The sequence below is a fragment of the Pelodiscus sinensis genome, chromosome 14 (assembly GCF_052426305.1).
Source record: "Pelodiscus sinensis isolate ZL-2025 chromosome 14, ASM5242630v1, whole genome shotgun sequence".
Lineage (NCBI taxonomy): Eukaryota > Metazoa > Chordata > Testudines > Trionychidae > Pelodiscus > Pelodiscus sinensis.
In genome coordinates, this window is record NC_143065.1 from 40263268 (window position 1) to 40281628 (window position 18361).

Genomic DNA, 18361 nt, shown 5'->3' on the forward strand with positions numbered 1-18361 from the left:
GAAGATGCTACAGAAGCATGGGGGATAATCGGGGGTCTTCATCTTAAAAGACAGTCCACTGTAGCTGCAGGGAGCAGATAGCATTTCCTTATTGTTTGGTGAACAACAGGCCTTACACAGGAGCTGTTTTCAGATGTTGCCATTCTGATTTTTTTTTATGGGATCACCTTTATCACACAGAACTTTTTAAAACTGTGGTTTCCTCACCCTAATAAGCAAGTTGTGGTTTCCATTGCCATTTTACAGCTTCTAAAATTATCCATTTTCACTGTTAAGTGCCATCATCCTCATTTCTCCTGTGCCTATAATGCCACACACCATCTTGTCATGCCATGAGGTCACTGCTCACAAATCCAGCAGTGGATCAAAGTCTGACCATAAGGTCTTTAAAACAAATCAAAACTCTATCTCCCCCATCTTCCCAGCCATCCTACAAGTGTTCATGGTACTGCTGCTTCTGAGCTTACCTGGCCTATAGCTGTATTCTAAAATCCATTACAATATTATGAAATTTTACCAGATTAAGAATTTACAGGCTTCCAAGAGTCCAACCTCTGTTTCCCACCTGGTTTAGAAACTTGGATCCTTGAGGATTGTCAGCCACATGGCTCATGCGCTTATGTGAGCGTGTGACGAGTAATATACACAGTTCAAGGCAGGAATCCACTATCAATCACTGTTACGCTCTCCACAGACATGACTAGGCTATCTGGGTTTGAAGAATTACACCAGGGAAGATGAAAATGAGAGAAGACAATGGAGGACACCCGGCCCCTGACTGAGGATATGGGACACGTGATGCTTCTTTATCCTTCCAATGAACGTTGTCGCAAAAAGTACAGAAATTCTGTCTCACTGAGAATGAGTCACCGAAAATGGGTTCAGCTTATTGCACCCAGCATGTTAAAGAACCGATTGCTATCAGCAGCGACCATTTAAAATGAAGAAAAAGGTTTTTTGATCCAAGCCCTATTTGGTGTAAATGACAAATCAACATGTATCTGCGTTACTCTTATACAGAATTATAAGATTTACCCGGTGCCGTTTGGGGCCCTGAACTCAATTTTTGTGCTTTGGAAAGTAAAAGGATGGGGTGGGGCTGAAGGGTGCAGGCTGCCCCAGGCCCCTCACTGCAGCAGCTTGGGGGTAGGGATGTTAAAATTAATCAACTAATTGAATAGCTGATGGAATTTCCATCGACTATTCGATTAGTCGATAAAGGTGCTTCCGCTTTGAAATGTAGCAAGAGCCCCAGAGGCAAAGGCCAAATTTGCACACCCCCTGCCACCGCTGAGTGGCGGGGTCCCAAACCTGGCGCACAGCTGAGCCTGACTCTGGGGTGGGGTGGGGGGGAGCTTGTACTGGGTCTTCCCCACTCTCTCCAGTTTGGGGCCAGGCCCTGCATGTACTAACCCACCAGCGGAGATGGAGGACCATCAGGCTGGGGGCAGAGAGGCGGGGAGGAAGCTCCAGCAGGCAGCAGCAAGTGGCGTAAGAGCAGGTGAGCTGAGGGTTGACAGGGAGAATGGAGGGGGACTAAATTGGTGCCCCCCCCAACGTGGCACCTGGGGCAACTGCCCTGCCTCACTATGCCACTGAAGAGCCCACTGGGCTGTTGCTACATTTCAAAGGTTGAACCCCGCTGCTGTGCCCTTGCCCCCTCCCATGGACCTGGGGGGAACTGGCTTTTAAGTTCCTCTTCCCCTCCCTCCCCTTGCTGCCTCTTTCTGATAGAGGCAGCAAGCGGGGAGAAGCGACTAGTCGACTAGTGATAAGCTTTTTCATCCCTAGTCACTTACATCCCCAGCTTGGAGCCAGGCGAGAAACGCCTCTCTATGGCAGCTGCAGATCCAGTGGGCACAGCTGGGGGTGGGCGCATGTCCTCCAGCTGAGACAGGTCCAGGTTTGTCTGCCCCCAGAGCTCCCCAGCCAAAGTGATGAATGCAGCAAACTTTGCACTTTCCCCTGGGGGAACAGCCAGCAATATTCTCGTAAGAATCGGCAGGGGGAGAGAGTAGCCACGTCCCCTCTCTCTCCCCAGGGCACCTGGGGAATGGGAGGCTTGGGGCTGGAGTGTCTTGGACAGGGGGCAGTCAGCCCCTTTCACCTAACTGGTGATACTCTTCTGTAGTTTTATGAGAAGCAATCCCATTCCAGGTACATCCCATTGTCTTGGCACAACCAACCCCTGACCTTGCTTTAAGTTATGATAGGAGGAAGCTGCATTCCAAATGTGTGGTCTTCTTTCTTAAAGTTTAAGAGTCCTCAGACAGACTCATTCAGATAAACTCTCAGATATATAGTAGATACAGTAACCAGGTGGGCACCAAGATCTCATGAGATTCCAAGAAGAATGATTTTGTGGTTAAACCATCCAGAGCAGCACAAGATTTCATTTCTATTCCCAATTCTGCTACACATGACCTGTGCGTGATTTTGGGCAGGTTACTTAATGGCCATGCTTCAGTTTCCCTATCTGTGAAATAGACATACTGCTTCCCTAAATAAGACCCCTGGGAAGCTCCTTGACCATAAGTATGATGCACTTTTAGCTCCTAGAATGGCTGTTCCGATGAAAGATGTAAAGTTCTATTTCCATAATGCAAATTTGCAAAAAGGTGTCTCTTAATGCCTTTGAAACTAAGTCAGGAAGGCTACACACCAGCCCAAATGCTTCATTAAAATATTTCTGTCTGGAAGAATTCCTTCCTTCCTGACGCTTTGTTCACAACGCTAGTTAGTGGTGTGGAATCTTTCACAGGGTGCTGATCTGCATTGAACAAGCCTGTCTCAAAACACAATGTCTGTGACACAAAATGTGCTACTTTATAGATGTGAACTCTCCTGCTTTCATTGTACTTAAATCTGAGATGAACATCAGGAGCCAGAGTACTCAGCCATGCTTGAATCTTCTCTCTCAAAATTAAAGTGTCACTGCATTCAAAAGGAGTGCAAAAGTCCCCTGGTGTTTAAAAGGACACTGTCAATTTCAGTTATTTAAAGTTGACATTTAAAAAACCTGCCAGCTTCTGACAGCACAATCTTAGAAGGCCCTGAAGCTTTTACAAATATTTGTATTAAGGTAATTGTATATGGGGTTTTCTGCTACCTTGCTGATCCATAAGAGTGAGAAGTGATTCTGAATCGATGCAGAATAGTAATAGAAATGTAGCTGTGTTAGTCTGGTGTAGCTGAAGCAAAATGCAGGACTATGTAGCACTTTAAAGACTAACAAGATGGTTTATTAGGTGATGAGCTTTCGTGGGCCAGACCCACTTCCTCAGATCAAATAGTGGAAGAAAATAGTCACAACCATATATACCAAAGGATACAATTAAAAAAAATGAACACATATGAAAAGGACAAATCACATTTCAGAACAGAAGGGGGATGCAGGGGGGGGGAAGGAAGGAAGGAAGGTAAGTGTCTGTGAATTAATGATATTAATGATATAATGATATTCCCCACCTCTAATATCATTAATTCACAGACACTTACCTTCCTTCCTTCTCCCTCCCCCCCCCCCCCGCATCCCCCTTCTGTTCTGAAATGTGATTTGTCCTTTTCATATGTGTTCATTTTTTTAAATTGTATCCTTTGGTATATATGGTTGTGACTATTTTCTTCCACTATTTGATCTGAGGAAGTGGGTCTGGCCCACGAAAGCTCATCATCTAATAAACCATCTTGTTAGTCTTTAAAGTGCTACATTGTCCTGCATTTTGAATCTATGCAGTTATTCTCAAAAAATGCACAACATAAACTAACGACCAAGAATATTTTTTTTTGCTAGCTTTTTCAGTTTTTATACTTTTAGATTTTTTTAAAACTATAGTACAGATAAAACATTCAGGCTGTGTCTGGACTGGCCAGTTTTTCCGGAAAATCAGCCGCTTTTCCGGAAAAACTTGCCAGCTGTCTACACTGGTCGCTTGAATTTCCACAAAAGCACTGACTTCCTACTGTTAGAAATCAGTGCTTTTTGCGGAAATACTATGCTGCTCCTGTTCGGGCAAAAGTCCCTTTTGAGCAAAACTTTTGCGCAAAAGGGCCAGTGTAGACAGCTCAGATTTGTTTTGCGCAAAAAAACCCCGATTGCAAAAATGGCGATCGAGGCTTTTTTGTGGAAAAGCGTGTCTAGATTGGCACAGACGCTTTTCCGCAAAAAGTGCTTTTGCGGAAAAGCGTCCGTGCCAATCTAGATGCTCTATTCCGAAATACTTTTAACGGAAAACTTTTCCGTTAAAAGCATTTCCGGAAAATCATGCCAGTCTAGATGTAGCCTGAGAGAAGGGATTTTCAAATCTTTCAAGCCTCTAAGGTTATGTCTACACTGAGAAATTATTTCAAAATAATTCCCGAAATAATAATTTCAAAATAAGTGTTATTCCTCCTAACACGCAGGAGTTATTTCAAAATAACAAGCTAATTATTTAAAAATAATTTTTAAATAATGGGCTTGCTGTGTGGACCCTTGCCTTGTCATTTCAAAATAAGGGGAGTAATTTTGAAATAACTCCCCAGTATAGACATGCCCTAAGTGTGCGCTAAATCAAACTCCCACAAATCTACACACTGTCAAACAAATCTAAGTAATAAATGAGGAGCTGTTAGTGTAATTTGATTTTTTTTTAAAGTAAAATACGGCTCCTTGTTATATACCGGCATCAAGCCTACCTAACACAGATAATGTAATTCCAACAGGGAACACACCAATCTCCTTCTGATAACTTTACATAGACAATGTAACTTACAGATACATATACAATAGTCTGTTATCAAGTGAAAACCTAAATGCAGCATATACTAAGCTGACATCATTCTCTGAACTCAGAAACCAAATAAATCCTGCTCTCAAAATATTCTATTTCTAAAAACATTGTTGGAGGAAATATTTGGTATATTCCTCCTGCAATTAGCAGCAGGCCGCAAATGCGGAAAAAGTGACTGGACGTGTATAAACATAGAGCCACATCCTGGAGCATCCTGCGACCACTTTGCACTGCACCATTGGTGGTGACACCTGTGTTCCCAGTCCAAGAGATCTGCCTGTGGCATAGACCTTCCCCTTCCTTCTTGAGGGGAAGCACCTACCCAGCCCTGATCTTGAGCTCCCATTTGAGCCTGGCAGACCTTTGGACCGGCCCAACATATAGTGGGCCCTTCAGTGGGGGAGGGCCAAGGAGAACTTTGATCTTACACACCATCCCCTCCCCAGACTTCCACTGTGTGCTTTCTGACCCTTGTTGAGCATCTGCCCCATTACACTGTACTTAAAATGTATTCCTCTCATCATAGCCTAAAGTGCTATACATTTCAGTGTTAATTCTTTATCCAGTGACTTTATTTTTGATAACACAAGAACATCCAGATTCTTCCAATTTGGTTACTGTTTTATTTACGTTTTGTTACAATCACTGTGCCCAAATATAATCCCCTGTCAAAAATCGTAATTATTATGACCCTGCTTTATCTTAGGAGAAACAGCACTTTTCCTCTTCAGTAAAGAGGCACAGGAGTTCTTAAGTCAAAGCAATAAAACTTACTGCAGGTTCAACCTTTGTGTGAGGTAAAGAGGATTCCTCCCTTTCAATAGCATTATAAATAAATATGGCTGTTTGAATCTGGCAGAGAATAAACAGACCCAAACGCAGGGGTGCTGGAACAATTTGTAGAAAGCCATTGAACTAAACTGTAAAGGCTATGTATGATGGAAACCACTTCAAGCCTGAGGGAGCTGAAGCATCCCTGGTTCCAGCACCTATGGCCTGATAAAACTTAAAACAATGAATAGTCCTGCAGCACTTTAGACACTAACAAAAAAATGTAGATGGTATCGTGAGCTTTCGTGGGCACAGCCCACTGCTTCAGATGAATGGAGTTAAGGGAGTCCAGGTTGCAAGAGAAAGAGAGGGGATGGGGAAGGAAAGAGAAGAAAAAAATGGGGAAAAATATTGTCAATTAGTGTCCATTGTAAATGAAGCAGCTAGAGACGGTTCTAAGTATTCTTAAGTACCCAGTATTTGGTTTTTTCTGTCATTAGGATATGGAATGGAGCAGGTCATCCAGTTAAGGTCTTTGTTTAAACCTCATTTAGCATGGACACTATTTTTTTTTCCTTCTCTTTCCCTCCCCATCCCCTCTCTTTCTCTGCTATTTATTGGTACCCTGGACCCCTTAACTCCAGTCATCTGAAGAAGTGGGTTGTGCCCACAAAAGCTCATGATCTCATCAACATTTTTTTGTTAGTCTCTAGGGTGCTGCGGGACTGTTTGTTGCTTTTTAAGTGTTTTTAGTTGCAGACTAACTCAGCTACCCCTCTGAAATTTATGGCCTGAAAGTCTCCGTACTAAAGTTTTCATTCCTTTTAAATAAAGTTTTTCTTGGACCCTTGATTAAAACATGTCCTTGCAGAACTGTTCACATTCTTCTTCAACATCCCCAGGGCAAGACTGGCAGCTCCCTTTTTCAGCCATTCATTACTCAAAGAAACAAAACAACAAGAATAAATGGAAAGGGGGTAATGCAACTGGACTATATCCAAAAGCTCCTTGCAACCCCGATTCCAGAGTTCTGGTACAGATGCAGTAGGTTGTAGATCTCCTATCATTAAGGCACATGGTGAACATAACAGTATCTAAACCAGCTTGTTCATCCTTCTGAGTCAAACATTCTATTCCAGTAGTACAGGAAGGCCGGTGAGTTGCTGGCACCTATAACAATTAGCAGTAGTAGATACATCATCATCATTATAGCAAAACGATGATTGGAAAACCAAGACGACTGACTGGAAGGCCTGTGGAGGGGAAAAATGCATTGAAAGCATGAACTACATCAAATATGGTCTTGTCATTATTGTCTTGTATTTATTATGTTTTGTTACTTAAAAATGATCTTGCAAGTAGGGATGTAAAGTCCCGTTTAATCATGAGCTGGAGGCCCACTGTGGGCAGGGGTGCTCTGCCCGGGCTGGAGTACCTCCCCACCCATGGTGTAGTGGGCCCAGCCAGACTGGTGCAACCCCTGGCCTGTGGCAGGCTGCTATAGCCCAGCCAGGCCACAAGTTCACTGGTAAGCATCACCCAATAACGGTGATGTCAATGGTTAACCTGTAAGCATCCCTACTTGCAAGTTTTGATAATGATTTTACTAGCTGTTATGATTGCTCCTTTATTTGCTTTGGGATTCCTTTTTGCTTCCTGTAATGGAAGCATGACTTGCTTTTGTATTTGTTTTTGAGAGAGAGAGAGAGAGAGAGAGAGAGAAAGATGCAAATAGACCATGCTCATCATATTGGTGAGTTGAACCCTTACCTCCGGTTTTGTTTCTGTGAATATACTAATAAGTATTTAACACGTAAAAGCTGATTGTTTGTAACAACGAAGTATTTCTGTGGAACGTCCCCACCTTCACTGTTTTTTACTCTTGCTCTCTTTCTGTCTATTTCTTCTGAATCTGTATGGGACAAAAAGAAGTTTTCTTGGAAATGGGAAAGAAAACAAAAGCATGTGTGTGACAGTAAAGGAAGATGGTCAAGGCACAAGACTTGGAGTTAGGAGACAGGGTTTTATTCCTGGCTCTACATCAAATTTCATTAGTTCCTTTTAGCATCCCAAAGGGGATTCAGAATTGTTTTACAGCTACATCAGCTCCTCCTTATCCCTGGCTTGGGGGTACTGTGGGTCAGGCTGGGAGAGAAGGAGCACATTAAGAGATAGGAGAGAGCAGGCCTAGAGCACAATGCTTGAGGGATTGCAAGCATCAGAAAGGATAGAAGAATAATGCAACACAATTTAGAACTGTGGGGAAAAAGTCTGAAATGTAACTCTTGGAATATAGCCTTGTCAGGCCTCTGACATGTATAAACACAGAGTGCATATTACTCTAACTGTTTCAGGACTACCTTGGCTTGGGTTCACTTCTAGGACAAATGAAATGGCTCTGCATTACAGAACATGTTTTATTGTACTGACGCTAGCTAAAAACAAAATAAAATGCTATGTTGGTTTCTATGCTGATCTAGCTGAGTCCCGCTACTAGAATGATCACGTTTTATTGTTTCCTTTTTTAGGGAAAGCTTTTGTGGATTTGCTAATAGGTCATCCAGAAAGTACCTCTAGGATGGAAACAAACGTATACACGTGAATACATTCTCAGCTGTATTACTGGACATCTATACAACCTAAGACCTGAGGAGTACTAACAGAAGATTGATTAACTAACACTCTAGTTGTAATTTCTATACTCACCTTTCTTCTTCACTTGGCATTTTACATCTGGATGATCGATAATCTCACAAACAGCTACACAGCTAAGGACAGGGCCCAAAACACTGCGCTGCCACCCAAGACCATGAGGGCTATAAAGAAGAGCAAGGCTTAGATCGCTGGTAAGGTAGGTACCTTCACCAAACAAGGATGTCTGAAATAGCACAAAGGTAAATCAAGACAGACTGCATGAGATCAAACACTCTAAATGTCCATATAGAATAGTAACACAGCAGACGAAAACAATGTCCTTCCCAAATGCTAGCACCCCGTTTCCAAAAGTAGTGTGGCACTCAAACACGGCAGTGAAATCTGAAGTCTCTGATCTTAAACTCCTTATTGCTGGACTACACACAGATTTTATATCAGTGTAACTATTTCAGTCAGGGGTGTGACTATTTTTTAAAACTGATTAAGTTATACCCATAGAAGCACTTTTAAACCACACTAAGGCGATTGTACATCTTCAACTATACTCATATATTTGAAGTGCCAAAAATTGACAAGGCCATAATGACATTTAGAAATCTTCTTTGCAATGGAGAAAAATATGTTTCTGCCAGTATGCTTCTTTCAGTTGTAATTGCCTTAGTTTAAGAACATAGGATTTGTCATCCATTTAATGTAGTGCACTGACCTCCCACTGTAGTCAATGAGATAGTGGAGAAAAAATTCGAAACAAGCTATGCTCGCTGTGCTCTCCTGGGAAGGTAATTCTTTCTTGCCTCTGTGATTCTAAGGGCACATCTACACTGCAGGGCAAAAGTCAAATTAAGATATGCAACTTTGGCTATGTCAATTGCATAGCTGAAGTTGAATTCGGCTTTTGGCGCCATTTACGCAGCAGGAAGTCAAAGGATGAACACTCTTCCTTCGACTTCTCTTACCCCTCGTGAAATGAGGGTTAGAGAAGTCTGAGTAAGAAGTCCACTATCTAGAAATTATTTCAAAATAACAGCTTGATATGCAGACGTGCACTTTATTTCAAAATAAGGCTGTAGTGTAGAGGGTCCCTAAAAGTGTACGTCTTAACCCTCCTTCCCACCCATGTAAATGTTGGTGCTTATGAAAGGAAGGTAGTCAGAGTGTGGGGATGAAATGCAAAGCAGTATGTCATGGATTCACACTTGACCCAGGCTGGTAGTGGCTACATGATAATACTGCCTTGCAGCTGCACAACAACCTATTTCAGACATGAAAAGAAGTGACAGTCCCAGCTAGCTTCTATCAAACAGGTGCGGGCATCCAACAAGTCCCGCATCTTGGTTAACAAATCTCTTGCAGATGCAAGGGACTCTCAGTTGGCAGGCTGTCTCTCTCCTTTAGAGGTGATCCAGGGCTCAGGCAGAAAACTGCACAGACCATATTCTTCCTGGTCCAATGCTAGAGATTTTCTATCTCTAGGGCTGTCAAACAGGCAGCATTTTTCAGAGGCTCTAAATTAATCTCCTTTTGTTTTTGAAGTGAAGGATTGCTACAACTAGACATATTGGAGAAAGGACTATAACTAATTCCTACATTTCATACCATCTGCATTTTCTAAGCTCAAAGTGGATTATAAAAGCCAATACTGCCATATGCAAAACAAATGGCAACATGAGATCACAGATCAAAATATTTGTATCCCTCCACAAGTGTGTACATGTGTTTTAAAATAGCCCTCGCAGTCTGTAACTGAAAAATGAAGCTGTGCATGTAATGCAAGAAATACTGGAAACCTTACCCTATTTAAATGGCAGTGTAAACCATTGTGCAGTATGGAATGGAAGTTTTCAAGCCGACTCCCATGGAATGCATAGATAAGGCTCCTTTCTCCCCTGGTTTCATCAAATTTGGCATTCATCTGATCACAATACACTATTTCAAACAGGAAGTCAGGGGCAGGAACAGCATCACTTGACATTCCTGTCAACTCTTGGATCTTCTCATACTTTAAAAAAGAAAGGAATCCAAGTGTTATTTTTAAATGGCTAGATTATTCGCTGGAATAGTGTTTCAGAGCCTTTCCTAGTTCCTTTATATATTCATTTACATGCTTTTACAATTCAGTATTAATACGCAGTTAGCTGGTAACCGTAAAAGATCAAATAGATTGTGGGAATTTTAAGTTTATTCCTCCCCCCCGCCCTCAACTTCTCCTGTCCTTTTCTCCTTTGCTGCTTCTCTATGAATATTCATGATCATTATTAAGTGATAAGGTTATGACATCAAAGTTAAATCTCCCCCCACCTTCCTGCCCAATAATGGGACTCACATACCGGAGTTAAGTGGATGATGCAATAAGAGAGAGGAAAAGAAAACATTTCTTATAGGGTCATAATCCCAACACAAAAACAAGGCTATGCTATAGATATATTCATGAGAGATGTTCCTTGGGAAAGAAAAAGATGTGGAACTAAAAGACATTTTTATCATTTGTTAGCAGTGTCTACAACTCCTGGGTACTTACAGTCTCCATTTACCCTCACAACATCCCAGTGAGGATGTAAACATTTTACAGGTGGGAATCTCAAGCCCAGAGAGACTAAGTGACCTATGCAAGATCATACAGGGAAATGGACCACAGTCTCCTGCATACCTGACTGGTCTAGTGGGTTTAACCATACATTTAGCAATATATATGGGTTTTGCTAAGATGATCCTTTGGGGTTTTAATAAGAAAAATAGATATAAAAACCGTAATCACTAAGTCATTCACTCACTTTTGCTGCCCATGTTCCTTATCTATTTAGATTTGAGCTCTTTGGGGTAGGGACACTGTCTCTTCATTCAACTCTGCCAACCAGAAAATGTGTTCGCTTAACATACTTTTCAGTCCTTATAATAAACACCCTTAAATCCCAGGTCCAAGTAACCACCTGTAAATGATGGCGTACGTCATGATACTTCCATAAGAATTTGAAATCTTACCTCCTTTTTCTTAGTACTTTGTATAGTTAAGAATTTAGATGATAAAATCCAGCTAAACAGATCCCATGTCCTTTTATCTGTGCCCAATGCTGACTCTGGAAGTTCTTTTAAACTTGGCAAAGCATTTGTATCTGCAAGCTAACATAAGAAAAGCAAAGGTGTTGAGTGTGATTTGCTACTCTTTGTCATCATGATTAAATAGAGACCTCTAGTGGTAAGAAAGCAACATTCACTCTACTGGGAATCCCCATGGTACAAGTAGCAAAACAATTTCCAATAAATTACAAGAACAGTTTCTGAAAAATGTATACAGATTATGTAGGGAAATTTTTCATTTGTTCTGACACGAAATGAGTACTATATTTAAGCAAATTACATGTCATCTACAATATTGTTATTTATATTCAGCACTGGCATCCATGAGATATGCATAAGAAGTCAGTCAAAACAGCTGAATGTGGTCACCACATCAACACAAAGGCAATATCTGGAGTGTTAAGTGAGACAGATATTGCAATCTCTTGCAATATCTTTGGGGACCATACTGTATTAAGTTTATATATCACTATGGGCCAGAAATTATAGGCAACACCGGGTAGGAGAGTTATTACCACTCCTCCAGGAATCAAACCAGTGAGGGGGGTAATTAAGGTGACTCACTTAAATTGTAAACACCTCCAGAGAGATGCCACCCTCTGAGGATGCTTATATGTACTGGTTCAAACTGGATTTTCCAGACAGCCACCAACCGGGAAAAAAAAGAGCTTTTGATATTTCACCTGTTGTACCTTTTCAAACTTTCAAATTTAGACTTGGACACTTCCAAGTCTACATTTGTCATTTGCTTTCTAAATCTGGATTCCTTAATCTGCAAAACACTTACTGCATTACACACTTGTAAAATTTTACGTACCTACTTATACTGGGAAAATATTATCATCCTTTTTTATAATCAGCTGGACAAAAGTAGGTATTTTGCTTGAGCTAGTAAATTGACATAGTTTTTCAATGCTGCTTTGACTAGTTATAGAGAAAACAATGTATTCTATATTTTTAATTGGTGTTGGTTTCCACAAAACTCTTGAATCAGGGATCTCATTTTTATGACTGTCTGTAAAAAGCCATGTATGTTTTTTTTCCATATGTAAATTATAGTACAACATAGATAGTAGTATGACTGACTGCTTTTTTCCCCCACCTTTTTTTAAATGTTACCTTCCAGGACTGTGTACATAATTATGCTGTATTCATTTGGTAGGACACACAAAGGAAAGGGGGGGAATCACTGTTTTAATGTGAAGTTCTGTGTGGGGTTCAACACTACCACATTCCTGAAAAGGTGTTTTCCTCCAGCCACCCAGAAAGAAGTTCACCTTTGGACAGAGAACATGTCTGGAAAGTTTCCATCCCAGAGGAGAGGTATTCAGAAAGTTGTGAGCTGTTATAGTAGCAGCTGCTTTGCAATTTTAACTACATGCATACATACAGTGGATATACTAACATCTTCATCTGCAGTTAAGAAAATCAAGATTTGGAGATGGGATTAGAATTATAAAAACGAGTAGTCCTGTGGCACTTTAGAGACCAATACAAATATGCATAGTATCATGCGCTTTCCTGGGCAAAACTCACTCAACAGATGAGATGGAGAGGGATAACAGGAACTCAGAATTGTAACTTGTACTATCCTCTAGCTCCCTTCTCTCTCCTAAAATGCCCTCAGCTTGCACCCCACATTCTATACTGCCTTCTCATTCTGATCTCTCACCTATACTGCTCTCCCACACCCTATAAAGTCTGGGCTCCTGTTATGTCTCTCCAGCTCATCTGATGAAGTGGGTTTTGCCTACAAAAGCTCATGATACTATCTATCTATCTAATGTGTGTGTTAGCCTTAGAAACTATGTTTTCACTAGGAAATTATTTTGAAATAACTTAATTATTTCAGTAATTATTATTTTGAAATATTTCGAAATAGCAGGTCCCCACTACACGGAAGCCTCAAAATTAGTCCGAGGCAGGCTCCCCTAATGTGGACACGATATCTCAACTTAGAGCGCAGGAAGCACGGGGCAGTAATTACTTTGAATGACTCTGGAGAGTAGTTACAGGTTCTCCCTGTCCAGCACCCTGAGGACCTGACTAGTCCTGAATGAGGGAGTTTGTCGGACCAAGGGAGGTCAATTCTATCCATCTGCTGATGGGACTCTGGGCTCTCCCAGCGTCCGTCACCAGACCTAATGGAGCTCCCTTGTCCCCAGGCCACCAGCTCCGTTGGCCAGTCCTTGTTGCCACAGCTCTGATGCACAGGGACTGCTGGGACTCCACTGTCCCAGGGCTGCCGTGGCTCTCAGGCACCAACACTGCCACAGCTCCGGGGTGCCAGGTCTGCTATGGTTCTGGGGCTTTGCTCCCTAGGGCTGCTGCACTCCATAATCCCAGGGCCACTGCCAGGGTTTGGGATATCAGGGCTGCTGCGGCAGCCATGGCTCCACGCCTTGGGGCTGCTAGGGCTTCCACAGCTTCACTACCCTGGAGCCACTGGAACTGCTGAGGATCTGCTGCTCTGGAGCCACTGGGGCGCTGCTCTTCGGGGCCGCAAGAGCAGCCACGGCTTTGCTATCCCAGGGCTACTGCAGCTAACCTCATGGCCACCCAGCCCTCTGATTCAGGGGCTCTGGTCCAGCACTATCCAGAGAGTCCTGGACAAGAGAGGGTAAACCTGTATTTTGAAATAGTGATAGTGTAGATGCTCCACTGCTGCTATTTCAAAATAACTATTTTGAAATAAGTGTTATTCCTCATGGAAGGCAGGAGTTATGTCAAAGTAACCAGCCCCTTATTTCAAAATAACGGGCTTGGTAGGGTGGATGCCCTGCTTGCATTTTGAAGTAAGGGTGTAGATCAGAGCACAGGACTACTTGTTTTTAAAGTTACATACTAACTTTATCCCTCTGAAACTTTTTAGAAGTATTTTAGCCATTTGTCCTTAACAAGGATCAAGTTTTTTAAAATATATGTGCCCTAATGCTCATGCCACATCTTACCACTGCAGTGAATCTAAGGTGCTGCAGGACTATTTGTTGTTTAAATTTTGTCTCCCTAGTGTGTTCAGAAAACCAGCTTAATTGAACAGGCTCCAGCAGTAAGGGTCTGTGGCAGTAGCTGCACTGAGTAGGGAATTCCTAGTAAATCAGAATATTACCCTCATTCGGAGAAGACAAGGTGATAAATTGATAATGCAGGAAAGCCCAATGTGGAAGTGGGTACCTGCCACTGCACTTCTATCTAGAAAACAATGGAAAAGGGAGCCTCTTTCGGGAGGAGGGGGATAGCTCAGTGGTTTGAGCATTGGCCTGCTAAATCCAGGATTGTGAGTTCAATCTTTGAGGGGGCCATTTAGGGATCTGGGGTGAATCCGTCAGGGATGGTATAGGTGTATCCACAGCAGGTGTTAAACAAGGAGATGCATGAAATGGGGCCAGCCCTATTCAAGTGGATAACCACGTTAATAATTCCTGGCACTGTATAGATGTTAACTAATTGCTGCTAACAACACTTCTGCAAAGTAGCATCCAGTGCATAAATAATGAAAATGAGATTTGTTTATAGGATCTGTTCTGGGTTTTGATGGTGTGTGGAACTAGTTACAGGGGTGCTCTGGAGGAATACATGGTGCTGTTGGACTTGGGAGTTCTCTTCCTCTCCCCACCCTACTCATGCAGTTCTAAGCTGTCCCTTTGGGGGGCAGGAAACGGGGGAACAACTCACCAGAGCATCAAAATCCTTGTTCTCCTCGCTGGCATAGAGGCCTGGGAAGGGTCTCAGGACTGAATCACGCTTGTAGCTCTGTAAAGCAGAGACGAAGAGGCTGCACTTCAGGTCCGCGGCCAAGATGTCCCTCCTGGTGGTCTCTGTGATCTTCTCCCTGAGGGCAGCGTGGCTGGGGGGCAGCATTGCCACCAGGGTCTGGCCAGAAAACACAGGGCAGCAGCTCAGCAAGTGTTAGAGCCCTTTTCTAACACTCAGTCCGGGGGCGCTGAAGGGACCAACCTGCCCCCCCCCCAGCTGTCCTCAGACCCCGAATGTCTCCACTGCTATGGTCTCTCAGGGATTTACTAGCCTGCCCCACACCCTACACTGCCCCCAACCCGCTCCTCTCCCCTAGACTGCCCCCAGCCTGCCCCACACCCTACACTGCCCCCAACCCCCTCCTCTCCCCTAGACTGCCCCCAGCCTGCCCCACACCCTACACTGCCCCCAACCCCCTCCTCTCCCCTAGACTGCCCCCAGCCTGCCCCACACCCTACACTGCCCCCAACCCCCTCCTCTCCCCTAGCCTGCCCCCAGCCTGCCCCACACCCTACACTGCCCCCAACCCCCTCCTCTCCCCTAGACTGCCCCCAGCCTGCCCCACACCCTACACTGCCCCCAACCCCCTCCTCTCCCCTAGACTGCCCCCAGCCTGCCCCACAGCCTGCCCCACACCCTACACTGCCCCCAACCCCCTCCTCTCCCCTAGACTGCCCCCAGCCTGCCCCACACCCTACACTGCCCCCAACCCCCTCCTCTCCCCTGCCCCACCCCAGCCTGCCCCACACCCTACACTGCCCCCAACCCCCTCCTGCTCCTCCCCCTAGCCTGCCCCACACCCTACACTGCCCCCAACCCCCTCCTCTCCCCTAGACTGCCCCCAGCCTGCCCCACACCCTACACTGCCCCCAGCCCCTTCCCCCAGCCCCCTCCCGCCCTGGCGCCCTCACCCCCCCGCGCTGCCCACCCGGCGGCGCAGGCCCAGCAGCGCCCCGCGCTCGGCTCCCTCCGCGGCCTGCTCACCGGGCGGAAGCCGCGGCTGCCTCTGGCTCTCGCGGCACCGCCCCGGCTGCTGCCGGCTCCTCCCTCCGGCTCCCCCGCGGCCGCTGCTCGCCCGACCCGCGGGGCGGCCCCGTCAGCGCCAAGCCCCGCCCGGCCCGCCGGACCCCCCCCCTCCCCCTTCCTCCCCCCATTGTCCTCCCCCCCCACTTCCCTTGTGCCCCATTGTCTTCCCTCCCCCCTCCTTCTCTCCCCCCCACTGTCCCCATTGTCTCTCCCTCCCCCTTCCTCCTCCCCATCTCCCCCCCCCACTTCCCTTGTGCCCCATTGTCTTCCCCCCCCCCTCCCTTTCCTCCCCCCCCCACTGTGCCCCATTGCTCTCTCTCCCCCCCCACTTCCCCCCCCCACTTCCCTTGTGCCCCATTGTCTCTCCCTCCCCTTCCTCCCCCCATTGTCTCTCCCCCCCCCTTCCCTTGTGCCCCATTGTCTTCCCCCCCTTTCCTCCTGCCCCATTGTCTCTCTCCCCCCACTTCCCTTGTGCCCCATTGTCTCTCCCCCCCTTTCCTCCTGCCCCATTGTCTCTCCCTCCCCCTTCCTCCTGCCCCATTGTCTCTCTCCCCCCCCACTTCCCTTGTGCCCCATTGTCTCTCCCTCCCCTTTCCTCCTGCCCCATTGTCTCTCTCCCCCCACTTCCCTTGTCCCCCATTGTCTCTCTCCTCCCTTTCTCCCCCCCCCCACTTTCCTCCCGTCTCCCATTGTCTCTCTGTTGCTCCTGCTTTCCTCCTGCCCCCCACAGTGCCTGCCTCCCCCTTTCCTCCTGTTTCTCGTTGTCTTCCTGCTCTACCACTTTCTTGCTGTCCCCCGACATCTCTCCCTCCCCACTTTCTTCTTGTCTCCCTGGATTGTCTCTCTCCCATTGTTTTTTCTCTTCCCCCTCCCCACTTTCCTTCCAACCTCAGAACAGTTTCTGCCCCCACTGTCTGCCCCCCCAACTTTCCTCCTCTCCCCCATTTTCTTTGCCCCCCCCCCCCCACACACTTTCTGTATATGCCTCCTGACTGTTGGTCTGTCTCCTCCATTGTCTGTCCCAATTTTCCTCCTGTCCCCACACTGTCTTTCTGTTCCCCTGACTTTCCTCTATCCCCTAGACCAGTGGTCCCCAACCTTTTGGGGCTGCTGGGCACCTGGGGGCACCACGCACCTGGGGCTGGCACAGCACATGCGCAGCACGCCCGGAGTAGGGGTTGCGCACGTGCTGCGTGACCAGGGGCAGGGGCCACCCATGAACCACGCACCTGTGGGCGGGGCTGCCCATGCGCCACGCGTCCGGGGCCGGCACCGCGCCTGCGTCACGCACCCGGGGCGCTGATCACTCGGTGGGCGCACATAAATGCCCTGGCGGGCGCCATGGCCCCCGAAGACACCGCGTTGGGGACCACTGCCCTAGTCTGTCTCTCTCTTACCCAACTATCTTCCTGTCCCTCTTTCTCTCTTCTCTTTCTTTTTCTCTGTCTTCTGCTCACCTCCTACACCTTGCCCACTTTCTCATTCCCCATGGGCCAAAAAGTTGGAGAACCAGAGGTATCTCGAAATAGCTATTCTGCATCTTTTGTGTGTGCCCATTATTTTGAAATATAACGAGCTCACTATTCTGAGGTCCCTGTAAACCTCATTCCACGAGGAGTAAGGGACGTTTTGGAATAGCGATTTATTTTGAAATAAGTGCTGTGTAGACAGCGCCAAATTTCAAAATAAGCTATTTCGAAATTGACTCGAAATAAGGTATGCAATTTTCATAGCTCAAATTGTGTAGCTTATTTCAAGCTCTGGGTGCAGTGTAGACGCACTTCTGTGCCCTTTCCCTTCCTTCTTTAGTGTCCTATCCTTTTTTCCTTCCCAGTATTCATAGCTTTCATTCTTTTTCCATTCAGTCGCTTTACACTCTTTTGCTGCCTATGCCCTGTCTTTCTTTCCCTCCTTTCTGTCCCAACCCCCATTATGCTCCTTTCCCACTCTTGCCCTGGCACAGACCTAGGGGGAGGTAGGTGGGCAGGCATCTGTACTGTCTCAATCTGCGATCATCTGAATGAAGAAAGGAAAAAGAGGAGCTTTGCAGGGTTTCATTGACACTCTTGTAGTCTGTGGCAGAGCTGATCCGGAAATATTATTTTTTCCCCCTTATAGAAAATCTTTACAGAAATGAGGGGGGAAAATGGTTTTCATTGAAATCTTCAGGAGAAACCAGGTATTTTAATGTAGTCAATATTGCAGTTTTCTGTCATGAAGTAGTTTCACCAGCTCTAGCTAATACCCGACCATGTGCTCTGTATCCCCTTCCCAAAGAGGATGAGAGACTGTGACTGCTCAGCTGG

At 45.5% G+C, this 18361-nt stretch overlaps 1 protein-coding gene across 2 annotated transcripts; it reads right to left on the minus strand.

Moving 5' to 3' along the window:
• Positions 1-5372: 5372 nt before the first annotated feature.
• Positions 5373-16142, minus strand: PARP16 (poly(ADP-ribose) polymerase family member 16). Of its 2 annotated transcripts, none has more exons than XM_075896903.2 (7): positions 16014-16142; positions 14949-15146; positions 11178-11315; positions 9991-10197; positions 8250-8421; positions 7314-7455; positions 5373-6796 (listed from the first exon to the last, which is right to left on the minus strand). In XM_075896903.2, the coding sequence occupies exons 2-7, from the start codon at positions 15132-15134 to the stop codon at positions 6652-6654; spliced, it is 990 nt and encodes a 329-aa protein (XP_075753018.1). In that variant the 5' UTR covers positions 15135-15146; positions 16014-16142; the 3' UTR covers positions 5373-6651. The 2 variants fall into 2 exon arrangements, with proteins under 2 accessions (XP_075753018.1, XP_075753016.1); XM_075896901.2 differs by having other exon boundaries at positions 15958-16061.
• Positions 16143-18361: the final 2219 nt, after the last annotated feature.

Coding starts and splice junctions, on each gene's coding strand:
- PARP16 (XM_075896903.2), bottom strand. CDS start 15,134: ATGCTGCCCCCCAGCCACGCTGCCCTCAGGGAGAAGATCACAGAGACC. Junction 11,316..14,948: donor ACAAGGATTTTGATGCTCTG/GTGAGTTGTTCC, acceptor TTCTTATGTTAG/CTTGCAGATACAAATGCTTT. Junction 8,422..9,990: donor TACACTGCCATTTAAATAGG/GTAAGGTTTCCA, acceptor GTGCTATTTCAG/ACATCCTTGTTTGGTGAAGG.